This window comes from Myotis nattereri, assembly GCF_964212035.1.
Source record: "Myotis nattereri genome assembly, chromosome: 3".
In the NCBI taxonomy this organism is placed as follows: Eukaryota; Metazoa; Chordata; class Mammalia; order Chiroptera; family Vespertilionidae; genus Myotis; species Myotis nattereri.
The window spans coordinates 8,862,604-8,877,510 of NC_138077.1; the positions used below are offsets into that span (position 1 = coordinate 8,862,604).

The 14,907-nt window shown below is 56.6% G+C and overlaps 2 protein-coding genes across 2 annotated transcripts in view; one reads left to right on the forward strand and one right to left on the reverse strand.

Annotated features, from left to right (window-relative positions):
• TSPEAR (thrombospondin type laminin G domain and EAR repeats) overlaps positions 1-14,907 on the reverse strand; it is a gene marked incomplete at its 5' end in the record, with an annotated part of 135,759 nt that overhangs the window by 115,213 nt on the left and 5,639 nt on the right. The gene's annotated exons all lie outside the window — the stretch shown is intronic.
• LOC308516981 (uncharacterized protein) lies at positions 6,565-12,588 on the forward strand (the record flags this gene model as incomplete). The annotated part of the gene is made up of 2 exons (XM_081088028.1): positions 6,565-7,100; positions 12,180-12,588. 2 exons carry the CDS (start codon positions 6,565-6,567, stop codon positions 12,586-12,588), a joined length of 945 nt encoding a protein of 314 aa, XP_080944154.1.

The following is a 14,907-nucleotide window of genomic DNA, read 5'->3' on the forward strand; positions in this document are numbered from 1 at the left end:
CCAAACCAAGATACACCATAATTAAAATGCCAAGGGTTAAAGACAAAGAGAGAATCTTAAAAGCAGCAAGAGAAAAGTAGTTAGTTATCTACAAGGGAACACCCATACAACTGTCAGCTGATTTCTCAACAGAAACTATGCAGGCTAGAAGGGAGTGGCAAGAAATATTCAAAGTGATGAATAGTAAGGACCTACAACCAAGATTACTCTACCCAGCAAAGCTCTCACTTAGAATTGAAGGTCAGATAAAGAGCTTCACAGACAAGAAAAAGCTAAAGGAGTTCATCACCACCAAACCAGTATTATATGAAATGTTGGAGGGTATTATTTAAGAAGAGGAAGAGGAAGAACAGAAAAAATATGAACAATAAAATGGCAACAGATACATATATATCAATAATCAAGTCTAAAAATCAAAATAAATGAACAAGAAATCTAATGAACAATATTAACTAAATGGGTGAATAGAATGGAATCAGAGGCATGGAAACATGGAACAGACTGATGATACTCAGAGGGAAGGGCGGAGGGTGGGGCCGGAAGAGATGAACTAAAGATCTTACCTATGGAACTCGCACCCGACCCACCTCCAGCTCGCGGGCTCCCTCAGCTCGCAGGCTCACTCCCGTGGTATCATTAAGTACTCCCAGGGTGTGATTAAGTAATTAAGCTCAGGAGGCTCTGGGAGCCACCAGGTGCCTGCCCTGAGGTTTTCGCAGAACCAGCTGGGCCAGAGCCTTCGCTCTTGTCCAGGAATGATGCTGGCAGCCTGGACTCCTCTCAGGCCCCCCACAGCCAGGCCCCCTTCCCCCTGCCGCCAGGCTGCTGTGGCTGCCATGACAGGGGCACAGCGCCCGCCCTGCCTCGCCTGAGCTCAATCCCTGATGGCCGTGATACCATTGCCCCATTTTTTTCTTTTTTTAAAATTAAATCTTTATTGTTCAGATTAAAAAAAAAAAAGCTCTTACCTATGGACACAGACAGTAGGGTGGTGAAGGCCTGGGGTGGGGCAGGAACTGGGTAAAGGGGAGCAATGGGAGGGGGCTAGGGGGCATCTGTAATACTCTCAACAATAAAAATAAATAAATAAATAGAATTGCTACAACAGGGAGGGCAGGAAACTCTCACACAAACCCTGCCATGTACAGAGTGGAGCCTGGCCATCCCAGGGAGGAGCAGCAGGAAGCCTTGCTCTCCAAGTCCCAGGTGGACTTATCTATAATAATAAAAGCGTAATATGCTAATTAGACCGGATGTTCTTTCGGACGATCTTCCAGATGAAGCCAGGGCTGCAAGGGAAGCCTGGGTCCCGGGTGCCAGAGGGAAGCTGGTGCCGGCAGCCGGGGGAAGAAAGGCCTACTCTTGCATGAATTTCATGCATCGGGCCTCTAGTCCTATATAATAAAAGCCTAATATGCGAATTGTCCCCTTGACCAAGAGTTCAACCGCTCGCTATGACATATGCTGACCACTGGGGGCTGGGGGCATGGAACATGGCGGGCGTCGGTGATGCAGCACTGGCAGCAGGCGACAATGGAGGCACTGCTGGCCCTGATGAGAGTGGGACCATGGCGGGATGGTGGAGTAGGTGAGCGGGTGGCGCCAGGCCAAGGCGGATGCGAGCAGGACCCAATTGCCCCGCAGTGGCGGCGGTGACTCCCAGGCGCTGAGGGAGCCGGGGGGGGAGGGGGCGTACGGGGGGTTGGGGGCCCAAGTGCTTCCCAGGGCCCAGAGATCAGCTGGGACCTGTCCTTCCACACCAGATGCTCACGCTTCGATAGCTGGCCAGGCCTAGGGACCATACCCATGCATGAATTTCATGCACCGGGCCTCTGGTTTAGAAAATAAAACCCCACCCTGGCACTGGACAATCCAGCTCAGAGGCTGCCTTCTACACATGGGCTTTCTTTATTGGACTGGCTTCATGGGGCACCCAAAACAGAAACAGGGACGTGACATCAGCAATAACAGCAAACAGTGGACATGTTGCCAAGACACAAGGCCCGGGTAATAAAGGCCACCCTGGGGGAGGAGCCTCCAGACCAGCCCCCTCCCCCGCCTCCCCCCCCCCCCCCACCACCACCACCGTGTGCCACGCTCGCTGCTCCCAGGTCTAACCATCTGCTGTCCCTGTCCCTGCCTGCTGCTCTCTCATGGGCTGCGGGAGCTCCTGCTGCTTTCCCCTCCCTTGTCTGCTGTGCTGGCCCGCAGATGGGTCGGCTGCCTCCTGCCAGCCTGCCTGCAGCCCGGACTGCTGCCAGCCCGCCATGTGCGAGACCTCCTCTGGGGTCACCATGGCCTGCCTACCTGTCTTCTGCTGCACCCCTGTTTGCTGCTGATGCTGTGGCCGGCACACCAGCCTCTCCCTGGTAGACAGCCGAGCTGTGCCCTGCAGGGGAACACCCTTTCCAGGCACCATCACTGCTCTCTGATTAATGGCCACGGTCTTTGCATGGCTCCTGGATGACTGAGCCAGGAACCACCCGATGGCTGGTTAAGACACTGACTAATCTGGCACTCTCTCCTTGGAAATCGCCGTTAGCACCCTCCCCTGGGGCGAGAAGGGGTAGTGCATCCTCCAGAAAGAGGGTCTGGGATGAAGGGCTGGGCTGGCCCATCCTCCTGAGGATGGTGAGTGTAGCCAGAGCCTGGTGCCCACCTCTGTCCTTCCTGCAGGCGGCTGGCATGCCTCTGCCCTGGCCACACCTGTGAAAGAGCGCTCGGGGGCAGGGCCGCCACCGGGAGATTGACACTGAGACAGCACAGGGCGTGGTGACAGCCCAGCCATGACCCCCTCCACTCCCCAGCAGCTCACTTCTCCCACGGACTGCTCTCGGCAGAGAAGTGGTGCGTTCTCCAAACACAGCGCCGATGGGCTCCTCGTCCAGCTCCCTGAGCAGCACGCTGGTATGCTGGCCTCTGCCATCAGCTGGCTGGGGATGCCATGGTTTCCGAAACGATAAAGAGCAGGACACCAGGCCCTCCTGCCTGACCACGTTTCCCACGCACCTCTGCACCGGCCCAGGGCGGACAGCCGTGAGCTGGGACGTCCAGTCCCGTGGGGGGCGAGGTGGCTCTCAGTGACCACACAGGTCAGGGTGAACGTTCAGCTGAAGCAGAACAGAGGAGCCCGCCCTCCTGCATGGTCTGTCATCCTGGCCTTCTCTCAGCCTGTAGTCTAGCAGTGGTGTCTCGCACACTGTAGGACTCACAGCCTTCTCCTTCGCCTTTCCCTCATGGAGGCTGGCATCGGCCTCGCCAGGGGCTCAGTGCTGTGCTGTCAGGTGGAGCTGGGTGTGAATTGCAGCTCTGCCATCTACATAGCCACCTGGGGCACAGTCTGCCTCTCTGTGACCTCAGTGTCCCCACCTGACACAGCTAAGCGTGTGTCCGGAACAAGGACACGTTACCCGTGCTTGGCTCAGGAGCTTGTCGTGCTCAGTCGGACAGCATTTATAGATCCTGGCACGCGTTTTCTAGAGCCATGCACACCTTCAGTCTGAGCTTTTCAGAGTTAACATACATCATGCAAGAACCTCACGTGTGAGCCCATAACCCCAAACACAAAACACATGAGAGCATGTACGCACACAGGCCAAGCGTCATAAGAACAACAGACGCTCCAAGGACTCCTTGAGGTGGGAATCTTGACCACAGAATTGTAAATCGGGTGCATATGAATAAAAAATAGAACGGGAAACATAAGAAAGGGACAAGATACCCTCTAGCACAGCCGGATCCGGCCCATTTGAAATGAATAAAACTATTGAAAAAAAAGACCGTACCCTTTTATGTAATGATGTTTATTTTGAATTTATATTAGTTCACACAAACACTCCCTCCATGCTTTTGTTCCGGCCCTCCGGTCCAGTTTAAGAACCCATTGTGGCCCTCGAGTCAAAAAGTTTGCCCACCCCTGCTCTAGAACAACATTCTCAACCTGTGGGTCGCGACCCCTTTGGCGGTCGAACGACCCTTTCACAGGGGTCGCCTAAGACCATCCTGCATATCAGGTATTTACATTATGATTCATAACAGTAGCAACATTACAGTTATGAAGTAGCAACGAAAATAATTTTATGGTTGGGTCACAACATGAGGAACTGTATTTAAAGGGCCAGAAGGTTGAGAACCACTGCTCTAGAAAGATATATTGGAGAGAATCCAATACAACTTCTAAAGGTAAAATATGTGAAGTCATTGAAATAAAGCCCACTGCCTGGGTGAGATGGAAGAATAGACAGGCTGCGTGGAGTTTGCATGAATTAGAATGCTGACCTGGAAAATTATACAAAAACAAGGTATTTTTTAAAAATTAAAAAGTGGCCGAAACCGGTTTGGCTCAGTGGATAGAGCGTCGGCCTGCGGACTGAAGGGTCCTGGGTTCAATTCCGGTCAAGGGCATGTACCTGGGTTGCGGGCACATCCCCAGTAGGGGATGTGCAGGAGGCGGCTGATCGATGTTTCTCTCTCATCGATGTTTCTAGCTCTCTATCCCTCTCCCTTCCTCTCTGTAAAAAATCAATAAAATATATTAAAAAAAAATTAAAAAGTGGCTACGAGACTTGGAAGATAGAAAAGGTTCACTATTCAATTAATTGACATTCCAGAGGAACAGGCCAGGGACACCCGGGAAAAGACAGCATTCGAGAATGTAGATTGTTTCCAGGGAATGAGAAAAACGCTTACCTCTGAGTCACAAAGCACAACACACATGTGAATAGAGAAATGCCGAGGTCCATGCAGCAGGATGAGAGGCAGTGGAAACCAGAATGTTCACGGGAGAGGACGTGTTGAGAGGAACCAGAGAAAGGAACCAGAATTACCATATGACCCAGAAATTCCTCTCCCACGTTAATACACACAAGAACTGAAAAAGGGGACTCAGCTCTTCCTGCAACCTTACTCTCAGTAGCCAAGAAGTGCAAGCAACCCAGTGTCCATCGCGGAGGAATGGATAAACACGACAGGGATGTCCACACAGTGGAATATAATTCAACCATGAAAATACAAGAACGTCTGATTCATGCTACAACACACATGGACCTTGAGGACATTATGCTAAGGCCACATTCCAGGGCCCTTACCCCAGCTTGGCTCAGAATCCCTTAGGGTGCCAGGACCCCCACATCTGAGACCCCTTTCATCTCCAAGTCCCTGGCCCCCAAGGCGTGCCAGCTCATTGGTTTATAAGAACCAGATGTGCAACCGTCAGGACGTCTGCAAGCCAGTTGTTAAACCACTATTGGCCTGAAGTCAGCCACGGCGGGAATATTCATGCCACCGTCACTGGCCACCCTGCCGGTCCGGGCTTTTCACTTCAGTGGGGCCAGTCCACTCGGTCAGCCCTCGCTTCTCCCACTGCCTGCGGGCATCGGGCTCCCTCTGACTCTGGGCACCGCCAAGCAGCCCCCCTGACTCTCAGCCCCGACCTAGCCCTGGGCTGCAGCGTTCTCAACACAGAAGGCTGTAGAATGTCTTTGTTCTTTTTATTTTATTTTATTTTTCGATTACAGTTGACAAAAATGTCTCTGTTCTCAACTTTACAAACCACTTGCCTCCCGAAAGGAAACCTCCCAGCCTCCTAGACACCCCTGCTGGGTGGTGGCTTCCCCTCACCGTCATATTGTCCACATTCCTCCCTGCAGGTAAATTAATGCTCATTTCCTCAAATTCCATCGGAGAGGCTCCTTTCTCAGAGCTAGCCCCCGCTCTCCGGGCACCCGCGATACATTTCCACATAAACCTCACACCACAGTTCTAATCCAACTTCATCCGCCCCCCACCCCTCCCACAGAATCCAGATTTCTTGTGGCTTTCCCTATCTCTCTGTTCTCTGGGGAGCGGAGTTTATAGTTAAGGACACAGGCCGCTGGGTTCCGACCCAGGCTCTTCTGCTTGCTAGTGTGGCTTTCGTGCAAGTTCTTAGCTGTGCCTCAGTTTCCCCTATAAAGTGGAAATAACAACAGCTCCTACCTCACAAGGCTGTTGTGAGGGTTGTGGAGTTAATATTTATGAAGTTGCTCAGAATAGATGCTGGCATAGCCAGAGCTATTATTGAAGTGTTTGCTAATACAATAAAAGTCAACACAGCTCCCAAACCATTCATTGCTGTGGATGCAGGAGAGAATTACACCCCTAAATAAACAGGATATAAAAAAGAACAAAACATGCTTATGATTCACTGAGCGTTGAGAAATAGGAGAAATAATAGTAAGAAGCCCCAGAAAGCTGCTCAGAGCGGGGCTGTGGGGAACACCTGGCCCCCCTGTGTCCATGCCCAGGTCAGCCCCAGTGGTGAGGCCTCCCCTGCATCCCAGCTCTGTGGGCCCCTGGCCTCCAACCTCTCAGGGGTTTAATGAGCTGAGCAGTCATGGGTCTATGACAAGCGTCCTCAGGGACCTGCTCCAGCAACAAGGAAGCAGGCTCTTCTGTGCCCTCGTGACGGGACAACACACACCGCTGAGCCATATAAAAGCCCGACTACCCTGAGCAGCTCACACAACCTCACAACCACTCCCTCACACTCACACACTCACACCCTCCTCCAGACTCCGCCCCACCATGGCCGCATCCACCCTCTCCATCTGCTCCAGCGACCTGAGCTACGACAGCCGCGTCTGCCTGCCCCGTTCCAGTGACTCTTGCACCGACTCTTCCTGGCAGGTGGACGACTGTCCAGAGAGCTGCTGTGAGCCCTCCTGCTGCTCCACCAGCTGCTGCCAGCCCTCCTGCTGTGCCCCCAGCTGCTGCCAGCCCACCTGCTGTGTCCCCAGCTGCTGCCAGCCCACCTGCTGTGTCCCCAGCTGCTGCCAGCCCACCTGCTGTGTCCCCAGCTGCTGCCAGTCCACCTGCTGTGTCCCCAGCTGCTGTGCCCTGGTCCCCACCCAGACCCTCATCTGCACCCCAGTGAGCTGCATGTCTAGCCAGTGCTGCCAGGTGACCTGTGGGGCCAGCCCCTGCCAATCAGCCTGTACCAGCTCCTGCACACCCTCATGCTGCCAGCAGTCTAGCTGCCAGCCCTCCTGCTGCACCTCTTCCCCCTGCCAGCCGGCCTGCTGTGTGCCTGCCTGCTGCACACCCATCTGCTGCAAGCCCCTGTGCTGTGTGCCCGTCTGCTCTGGGGCCACCCCCTGCCCAGCCTCCTCGTGCTGCCAGCCCACCCCCTGCACCTCCTCCTGCTGCAGACCCTCCTCCTGCGTGTCCCTCATCTGCCGCCCCGTGTGCAGGCCTGCCTGCTGCGTGCCCGCCTCCTCCTGCTGTGGCCCCGCCTCCTCCTGCCAGCCCAGCTGCTGCCGCCCGTCCTCCTGCATGTCCCTGCTCTGCCGCCCCGTGTGCTCCCGCCCGGCCTGCTGTGTCCCCACCTCGGCCCAGAAGTCCTGCTGCTGAGCAGGCATGACTCCCTCCCCCGACCCCCAGGGCCATCCCGGCACTATGGGGAACTTAGGAACTCCTGAGGTGCATGGACAGCCCTTCCTCCTCTCAGCCCAGGAGGATGGCCCAGGCCCACTGCCACACTCCGCCTGGGGCCCCAGGGCTCAGGATGGGGTCTCTGTCTACAGTGCAAGCCTCAGTGGCCTCACCGCCTCAGAAGCTGCTTGGAAAACCTAATAAACTCACCTGCATTTAACCTTGATGGCACTTGGCTCTCTTTTGGCCATTTCTGTTCGAATTGCTGGCCAGTCCCCACAGAGGCCAGGCTCCTGCCCTCACTGCCCTGCCAGACCCCAGCTGTAGGCACCCTACTCTGGCCCTGCCTGTGCTGGCTTGGCCCCTGGTTCCCATCCCGCAGGACCTGGGCCAGGCCAGGAATGGTGGCCTCAGCGTGGGCAGCCCCCTTCCCAGGAGCCCACCCGGCGGTCAGTCCTCAGGCACTTGGCAGTGGCCAGTCCTGACACAGTCATCACACTGCCCTGGGCATCTCCCTCAGAAGCCCCTTTAGGGGGAGGCTCCCTGCAGAAGGGCCTGGCAAGACATGGGGTTCAGTGCCTCACCCACGGAGATGCAGCAGCCGCTCTGCCAAGCCTGGAGGATTGGGGTTAGGCAAGACTGTGACCTGCCTCCCAAGCCCTCCAGCCCCACCTTCCTCCTCTCGCTGCTAAACCCGCCCCTCTCTGGAGCATTCTGCTGGGATCACACAGATCCCGAAGTCTCCTCCCACATAACAACGATAAATAAAGCCAGCTGTCCTCCCTCCCGCTTGGTGCTGCCTGCACCCCTGCAGAGGGCTGCCCCATTTCTCCCCTACTCACCCCTGCACCACACACCCGTCCCTTCCCTTCGCACACCGCGCCGCTGCCCCTGCCAACAACTGCTGAGACCAGCCTCACTCTCATCCCTTCTCCTGGGGCCCTGTCCCTGCAGAGCTTGGCCCTCAGCCCCAGGAGGTGTCCCTCCTGCCCCTTCACTCTCTGCCAGTCCTGTGCCCATCACCCGCCCACTTCCCTAGGGTATGGGGACTTGGCTCTTTCTCCTGACACACCCCCAGGGCCTCTCCCAGACTCAGGGCACTTACACCTTCAGACGGGAACTTCCTCCACACTCACCTCTCCCAGTCCACCTACCCCTGCCTCAGAGGGGGACCCCTGCCCAACCCTCTGGACTCTGCCCCCACTCCCCGCCCCTCACACACACATCGGTCCTGCCACTGAGCCCGAGGTGCTTCCTGTTGGTCTTTGTTCCCCTGCTTGCTAGACGACTCTGGGCAGCCCAGACAGGCCGGGTCCCAGCTCTCAGCGCCCCAGGGCTGCCGCTGCCAGGCTCTGGGGTGAGACCTCCCCAGCAGAGCCGGTGTTTGGGGGCTCCCAGGGGCACGTGCATTTTGGGAAGAAAATGAACCTTTGTCCAGTAGGAGATGCTGATCGGGAGAAGGATGATGGCGAATCTGAAAGGTTTGGGAGAAACTGCCATCCAGGGTCCCCCATCATCACAGCACAGCATGAGCGAGCGAAGGGAGCGCCGGTAGAGGTGAGCGGCCCTGCGGCTCCCACTGCGCCTGGCTGGGCAGAGCCACCTGTCTGTCCTGTGGTCCTGCCCTCACCGGAAGTTCCGAGCAGGAACAGCTAGGATGGAGGGGAGCCTGAGCAAGAGAAGCGGAGAGAACAGACCGCCTGGGGCGCTCCTGCCACCCAAAGCCACCTACCTCGCAAGCAGCAGCCTGGGAGCTTATTTCAGCAGGCGGCTGCCTGGGGAAGACGTGTCTGGAAGGATGGACAAGGCCTCCTGCTCCATCAGAACGCTCTAGACGCCCAGGAAGTCAGTGCTTCGAATCTTACTGCAGGGCGGGTAGTGTGAACTCGCCACTGGGCCTGAAGCCTCGGCCCCCTGCTGTGCCTGTTCTGGTCAAACCCACCTGCTGGCCCAGCAGCAGGATGCATCCCGGTCCTTCTAACGGCAATCGGAGTTGCCCCGCTAAGCGCGATGCTGCCATGTGGCCGATGAAAGCACAGGAAGGCCAGGGGCCTTGTGAAGCACCCAGTCAGCAGCAAGCACTGAACGTGTCTAAACCCCCACGGCCCTCGCCGGTTTGGCTCGGTGGATAGAGCATCGGCCTGTGGACTGAATAGTCCCGGGTTCCATTCCGGTCAAGGGCACACACCTCGGTGGCAGGTTTAATCACCAGCCCTGGTCAGGGTGCGTGCAGGAGGCAACCAATCAATGTCTCTCTCTCACATCAATGCTTCTCTCTATCTTTCCCCCTCTCTTCCACTCTCTCTAAAAAACAAAAATCAATGGATAAATATCCTAGGGTGAAGATATACATACATACATACATACATACATACATCAATCAATCACACAATGGTCTGAGTACACTGGGGCCCCATCTTGTTGAAGAGGAAGTGGGGGCCCACAGTGACCTGCCAGGGTCAGACACACCAAATTAGGCAGTGAGATTGAGGGGTGGGTGGAGCAGGAGAGAGACCACGTGGGGTAGGTGAGACATGGAGTGTTTGCAAAGAGTGCTGCCCTGGGCCAAGAACGTCCCCAAAGACAGCCTGGTCCTCACCCCACACCTGTGGGTGTCACCTGGTGAGGAAGGACTCTGCAGGCTGACCAGAGGCTGCTGATTAAGTTAAGAATCTTGAGATGGGAGACAGTCCTGGGCCAGCCAGGTTGGCCTCCGGGGCCTCACAGTGTGCTTCACAGGGAGAGAGGCTGCACTTCCTTCTCACACAGACAAGGAGGTGGACACAGAACCAGAGGCAGAGCTTGGAGCGCCGGCATCACGGCCAGATATGCCCGGAGCCTCAGCAGCTGGAAGCGGCAGGAAAGACACCCCTGGAGCCTCCTGGGGGCCGGGGGGGCTGCGACACCTGGGGTCTCAGCTCAGGAAACGGCACAGGTGGTCTCCAGAGTCTGAGAGGACCCATGTCGGTCAGTTTAAACCATCAAGTCTATGGTCAATTGTTACAGCCCCAGGACACAAAATCGAATGTACAGTCAGCCTCGCTGAGCATTGTGGGGAGGTTCTGCAGTTTTAAGTGAAATGACAAATAACAACGTCAACTTAACCACAGGCACCGAGACAAACAAGAGTTAAGTTCCCACGGCATCGCATTGACGTCATAATGAGAAATATCATTGCTGGAGGACCTGCTGCATATGACAAATTTTGCATGATACATATAGCTTTCATACTTTCTTTTTTTAAAAATATTTTTTTATTGATTTTTTTACAGAGAGGAAGGGAGAGGGATAGAGAGTTAGAAACATCGATGAGAGAGAAACATCGATCAGCTGCCTCCTGCACACCCCCTACTGGGGATGTGCCCGCAACCAAGGTCCATGCCCTTGACTGGAATCAAACCTGCAACCCTTCAGTCCACAGGCTGACGCTCTATCCACTGAGCCAAACCGGTCAGGGCTAGCTTTCATACTTTCTAAGGATTCTGGTTAAAATGTCATTGAGCCCCGCTGGGTGGCTCAGTGGTTGAGCAGAAATCTATGAACCAGGAGGTCACGATTCAACTCCCGGTTAGAGCACATGCCCAGGCTGTGGGCTCAGCCCTCAGTAGGGGGCGTGCAGGAAGCAGCTAATCAATGATTCTCTCTCATCATTGCTGTTTCTCTCTCTCTCTCCCTCTCCCTTCCTACATGTGTCTTGACCGCCCTGCCCTTGCCCACAGCATAACCCCGCCAGCCTGAGCCGCGGCTGGCGGAGGGACAGCACAAAGACACTCATCTCCAAGCTGCACCTGTCTATCAGGCCACAACCCGAGGCAGGGGCAGCTGGCGCCAACCACAGGCAGCACTGGCCACAACCCTCCCCCTCTCTCCGTCATCTACAGGAACTAGGTGACAATGCAAGAGAAAGGGGACCACATGCCCCAGAGACAGGCACTCCCATGAGGAGCCATTCCTGGGACCCAGAATCCAAGTTACCCTCCCCCATCACCAGGTCCCTGCGATGAGCACTCAGCAGCCCACCCTCTCTCCACCTGCCTCAGCTCTACCCCAACCTGGTCTCTCAGGCCCACTCAGCAGGCTTGGTCAGCACTGGCCACCCAACCTCAAGCACAGGCAGGACTTTTACGAGCTGGCCAGCATCTCCTAAGAAAATAAACCAGCCCTAACGAGGGTTCCCCAGGAACAGGCTCCAAACAGCAACAAGGAAGGGAACGCGTGGTGAGCTTCCTGCTGGGGCATCACACACACAGAGGAGGGTATAAAAGCTGACAGCCCTGGGCACCTCACACACTCACACTCACACTCACACTCACACTCACACACCTACACCCTCCTCCCAGCTCGCCTCCAGCCCCACTGCCCACCATGGTCACATCCGCCCTGTCCGTCTGCTCCAGCAACCTGAGCTATGGCAACCGCGCCTGCCTGCCCGGCTCCAGTGACTCTTGCACAGACTCCTCCTGGCAGGTGGACGACTGTCCAGAGAGCTGCTGTGAGCCCTCCTGCTGCGCCCCCAGCTGCTGCCAGCCCTCCTGCTGTGTCCCCAGCTGCTGCCAGCCCACCTGCTGTGTCCCCAGCTGCTGCCAGCCCACCTGCTGTGTCCCCAGCTGCTGCCAGCCCTCCTGCTGTGTCCCCAGCTGCTGTCAGCCAACCTGCTGTGTCCCCAGCTGTTGTGCCCCAGCCCCCTGCCTGACCCTTGTCTACACCCCAGTGAGCTGCGTGTCCAGCCCCTGCCAGGTGACCAGCCCTTGCCAATCAGCCTGCACCAGCTCCTGCACACCCTCATGCTGCCAGCAGTCTAGCTGCCAGTCCTCCTGCTGCACCTCCTCCCCCTGCCAGCCGGCCTGCTGTGTGCCCGTCTGCTGCACACCCGTCTGCTGCACACCCGTCTGCTGCAAGCCCCTGTGCTGTGTGCCCGTCTGCTCTGGGGCCTCCTCCTGCTGCCAGCCCACCCCCTGCACCTCATCCTGCTGCAGACCCTCCTCCTGCGTGTCCCTCATCTGCCGCCCCGTGTGCAGGCCTGCCTGCTGCGTGCCCGCCCCCTCCTGCTGTGGCCCCGCCTCCTCCTGCCAGCCCAGCTGCTGCCGCCCGTCCTCCTGCATGTCCCTGCTCTGCCGCCCCGTGTGCTCCCGCCCGGCCTGCTGCGTCCCCGCCTCGGCCCAGAAGTCCTGCTGCTGAGTGAGCACATCCCCCAGGGCCAGCCCCCACTCTCTCACAACTGCCTTCAGGATTTAACCCAGCACATGCACTGGGACGTGTCTCAGCATGAACGCTCGCTACCCTCAGACCCCAACAACCAGGCTGAGCCTGTCTCAGCCTCCACATCAGGCCCCCATGAAGCTGAGATGACGCTCCCCATCACTGGGGGTCCCAGGTTGTTTCTGACAGGCATGGCTCCTGGCCTTTCTCCCATAGCCTTACTGAGGCCCCTGCCTGGTCTCGACCCCTGCACCCCAGCTGCTGTTTGCCCTCCTCTCTTCATACACGTGTCTCGAGCTGAGTGAATAAACTTGCTGTCCTGGCTACTGTTGTCCTCTCTCTGGGCCTAGCTGTGGGTTTTGTCCAGCTTTCCAGATTAACAGAACCCTGGCTTCTGCATCTTTAGACACAAGGCACAGCTTGGGAGCTTTTCCAACAATGTTGTCTGAGGCCCACCCAGGGCGGTCCCCGGCCCACACTCCTGTGTCTGCACCTCTGGGCAGCTCTGGGTGGCTGTGCTGCATGTCTGGGATTCAAATGGCCAGCAGCCCCCTGGACAGCAGGCCCTTGGCGGGAGGACCCTGTTGTCCCAGGCCCTGTTGGTCCCTCCTGATCAGGGTGAGGACCCCAGGGTGCAGGCCCTAAGCTGGCTTCTGGGCCAGGAGGCTGTGGGACCAGGACATTCTTGGGCCAGAGCTGACACAGAGGGTTTCTACACTCAACCAAATGTCTGCGTCTGTCCCTCCATCTCCCCTTGAACATCCTCATTTCATTCAAATGTCCCAAACCTACCTGACTGTGCCTGCACAGGCCAATGACAACATCCTTCCCCCAGCCCCATGTCCAGTGGGTGTGGCAGCAGCCACGGGGACCCTTGCCCTAGGTCCAGCCTGAGTGTGGCAGAAGTCAGAGGTGAAAGCCAGAGGGGAGGCGATTCAAAGGCTCACACTCTGGGGTCCAGGCCTGCTGCCTTTGGAGGGTTTTCCTTCCTTGCCTGTCTGGTTGTGGGCCCCACATTTCCCAAACTTCCCAAGCCCAGCCCTCACTCCTGGACAGAGCAATTTCCTAACTGAGGTCCTCCTGCCTCCATACTCCAGCCAATGCCACCTCCTCGCTCTTGACCCTCCCCTGCTATTGACATGACACCCTGTCCCACTGAGGAGGCCAAGAAACCCAGCAAAGCACTCTTCAAAGGCGGGTCAACGCGAGCGCCCCCACCCTCAGAGCAGGTTTAAGAGATCATCTGACACTCATGTACTCTCCCCTGGAGAACCTGGTCCAGACCCCCTGCTCTGGGCTGGCTTTTCCAGAGTCACCCACACAAAGTGGGGGTCCTCAGGGAACCTGCCAGTGGAACAAGACTTGGATGGCATGGATTCATGCAGACCAGTGCCCACCGTCCTTCCGCTTACATTCTGAGGCCGCTTTCCCTGGGGGACCTTGCCCTGCCCGCCCCCACCACTCTCCTGGGGGAACACTGGCCCTTCCCCCTGGGAGCCTACTATGAAAGGGCTGGTAAGAAATCAATTTCCCCAGCTGTTATGGGCCCAGAAAATTCCCTGGACTTCTGTCCACTGTAGCCTTTAGCAGCCTCCCTCTGGACAACTTCATCTGCAATCCCTCCCCCCACCAGAGACCGTGAACTGGGGACTCAACCTCCTGTGGGCCTGGACCTCTCTGGGCACTGGAAATCCATAAGACACTTCTTGGAAACAGGTATCCTATATAATAAAAGTCTAATATGCTAAGTGTCTGACCGTTTATCTGACTGTCCGTTCAACTGTTCGACCAATTGCTATGATGTGTACTGACCACCAGGGGGCAGACTCTCTGACCGGTAGGTTAGCTTGCTGCTGGGGTCCAGCTGAATGGGACTGAGCGTGTAGGCCAGACATGCCCTGGAGCCCTCCCACTGTCCCTCCCCGGCCCCGATTGTGCACCCTCTCACAATCTGGGAACCCTCAGGGGGATGTCAGAGAGCCGGTTTCAGCCAGATCCCTGCAGGCCAGGCTGAGGGACCCCACTGGTGCATGAATCCGTGCACGAGGCCTCTAGTCTATAATAATAAAAGTGTAATATGCTAATTAGAGAGCCATCCACGCTCTCTACATTGAGCGAAGTCCACTAGGACCCAAATATTTTAAAACAAGTATGTAGTGAGGTGGCCTGTTCATTAAGGTATTAACCAACAAGAGGAAGGCGGCCTCATGAGGATGGGGGACAGATGTCCCCCCAAATCTACCACAGGATGCGGGTGACAGTCCCAGGTGCCGCCAGCACCGCGCACACCCGCACATC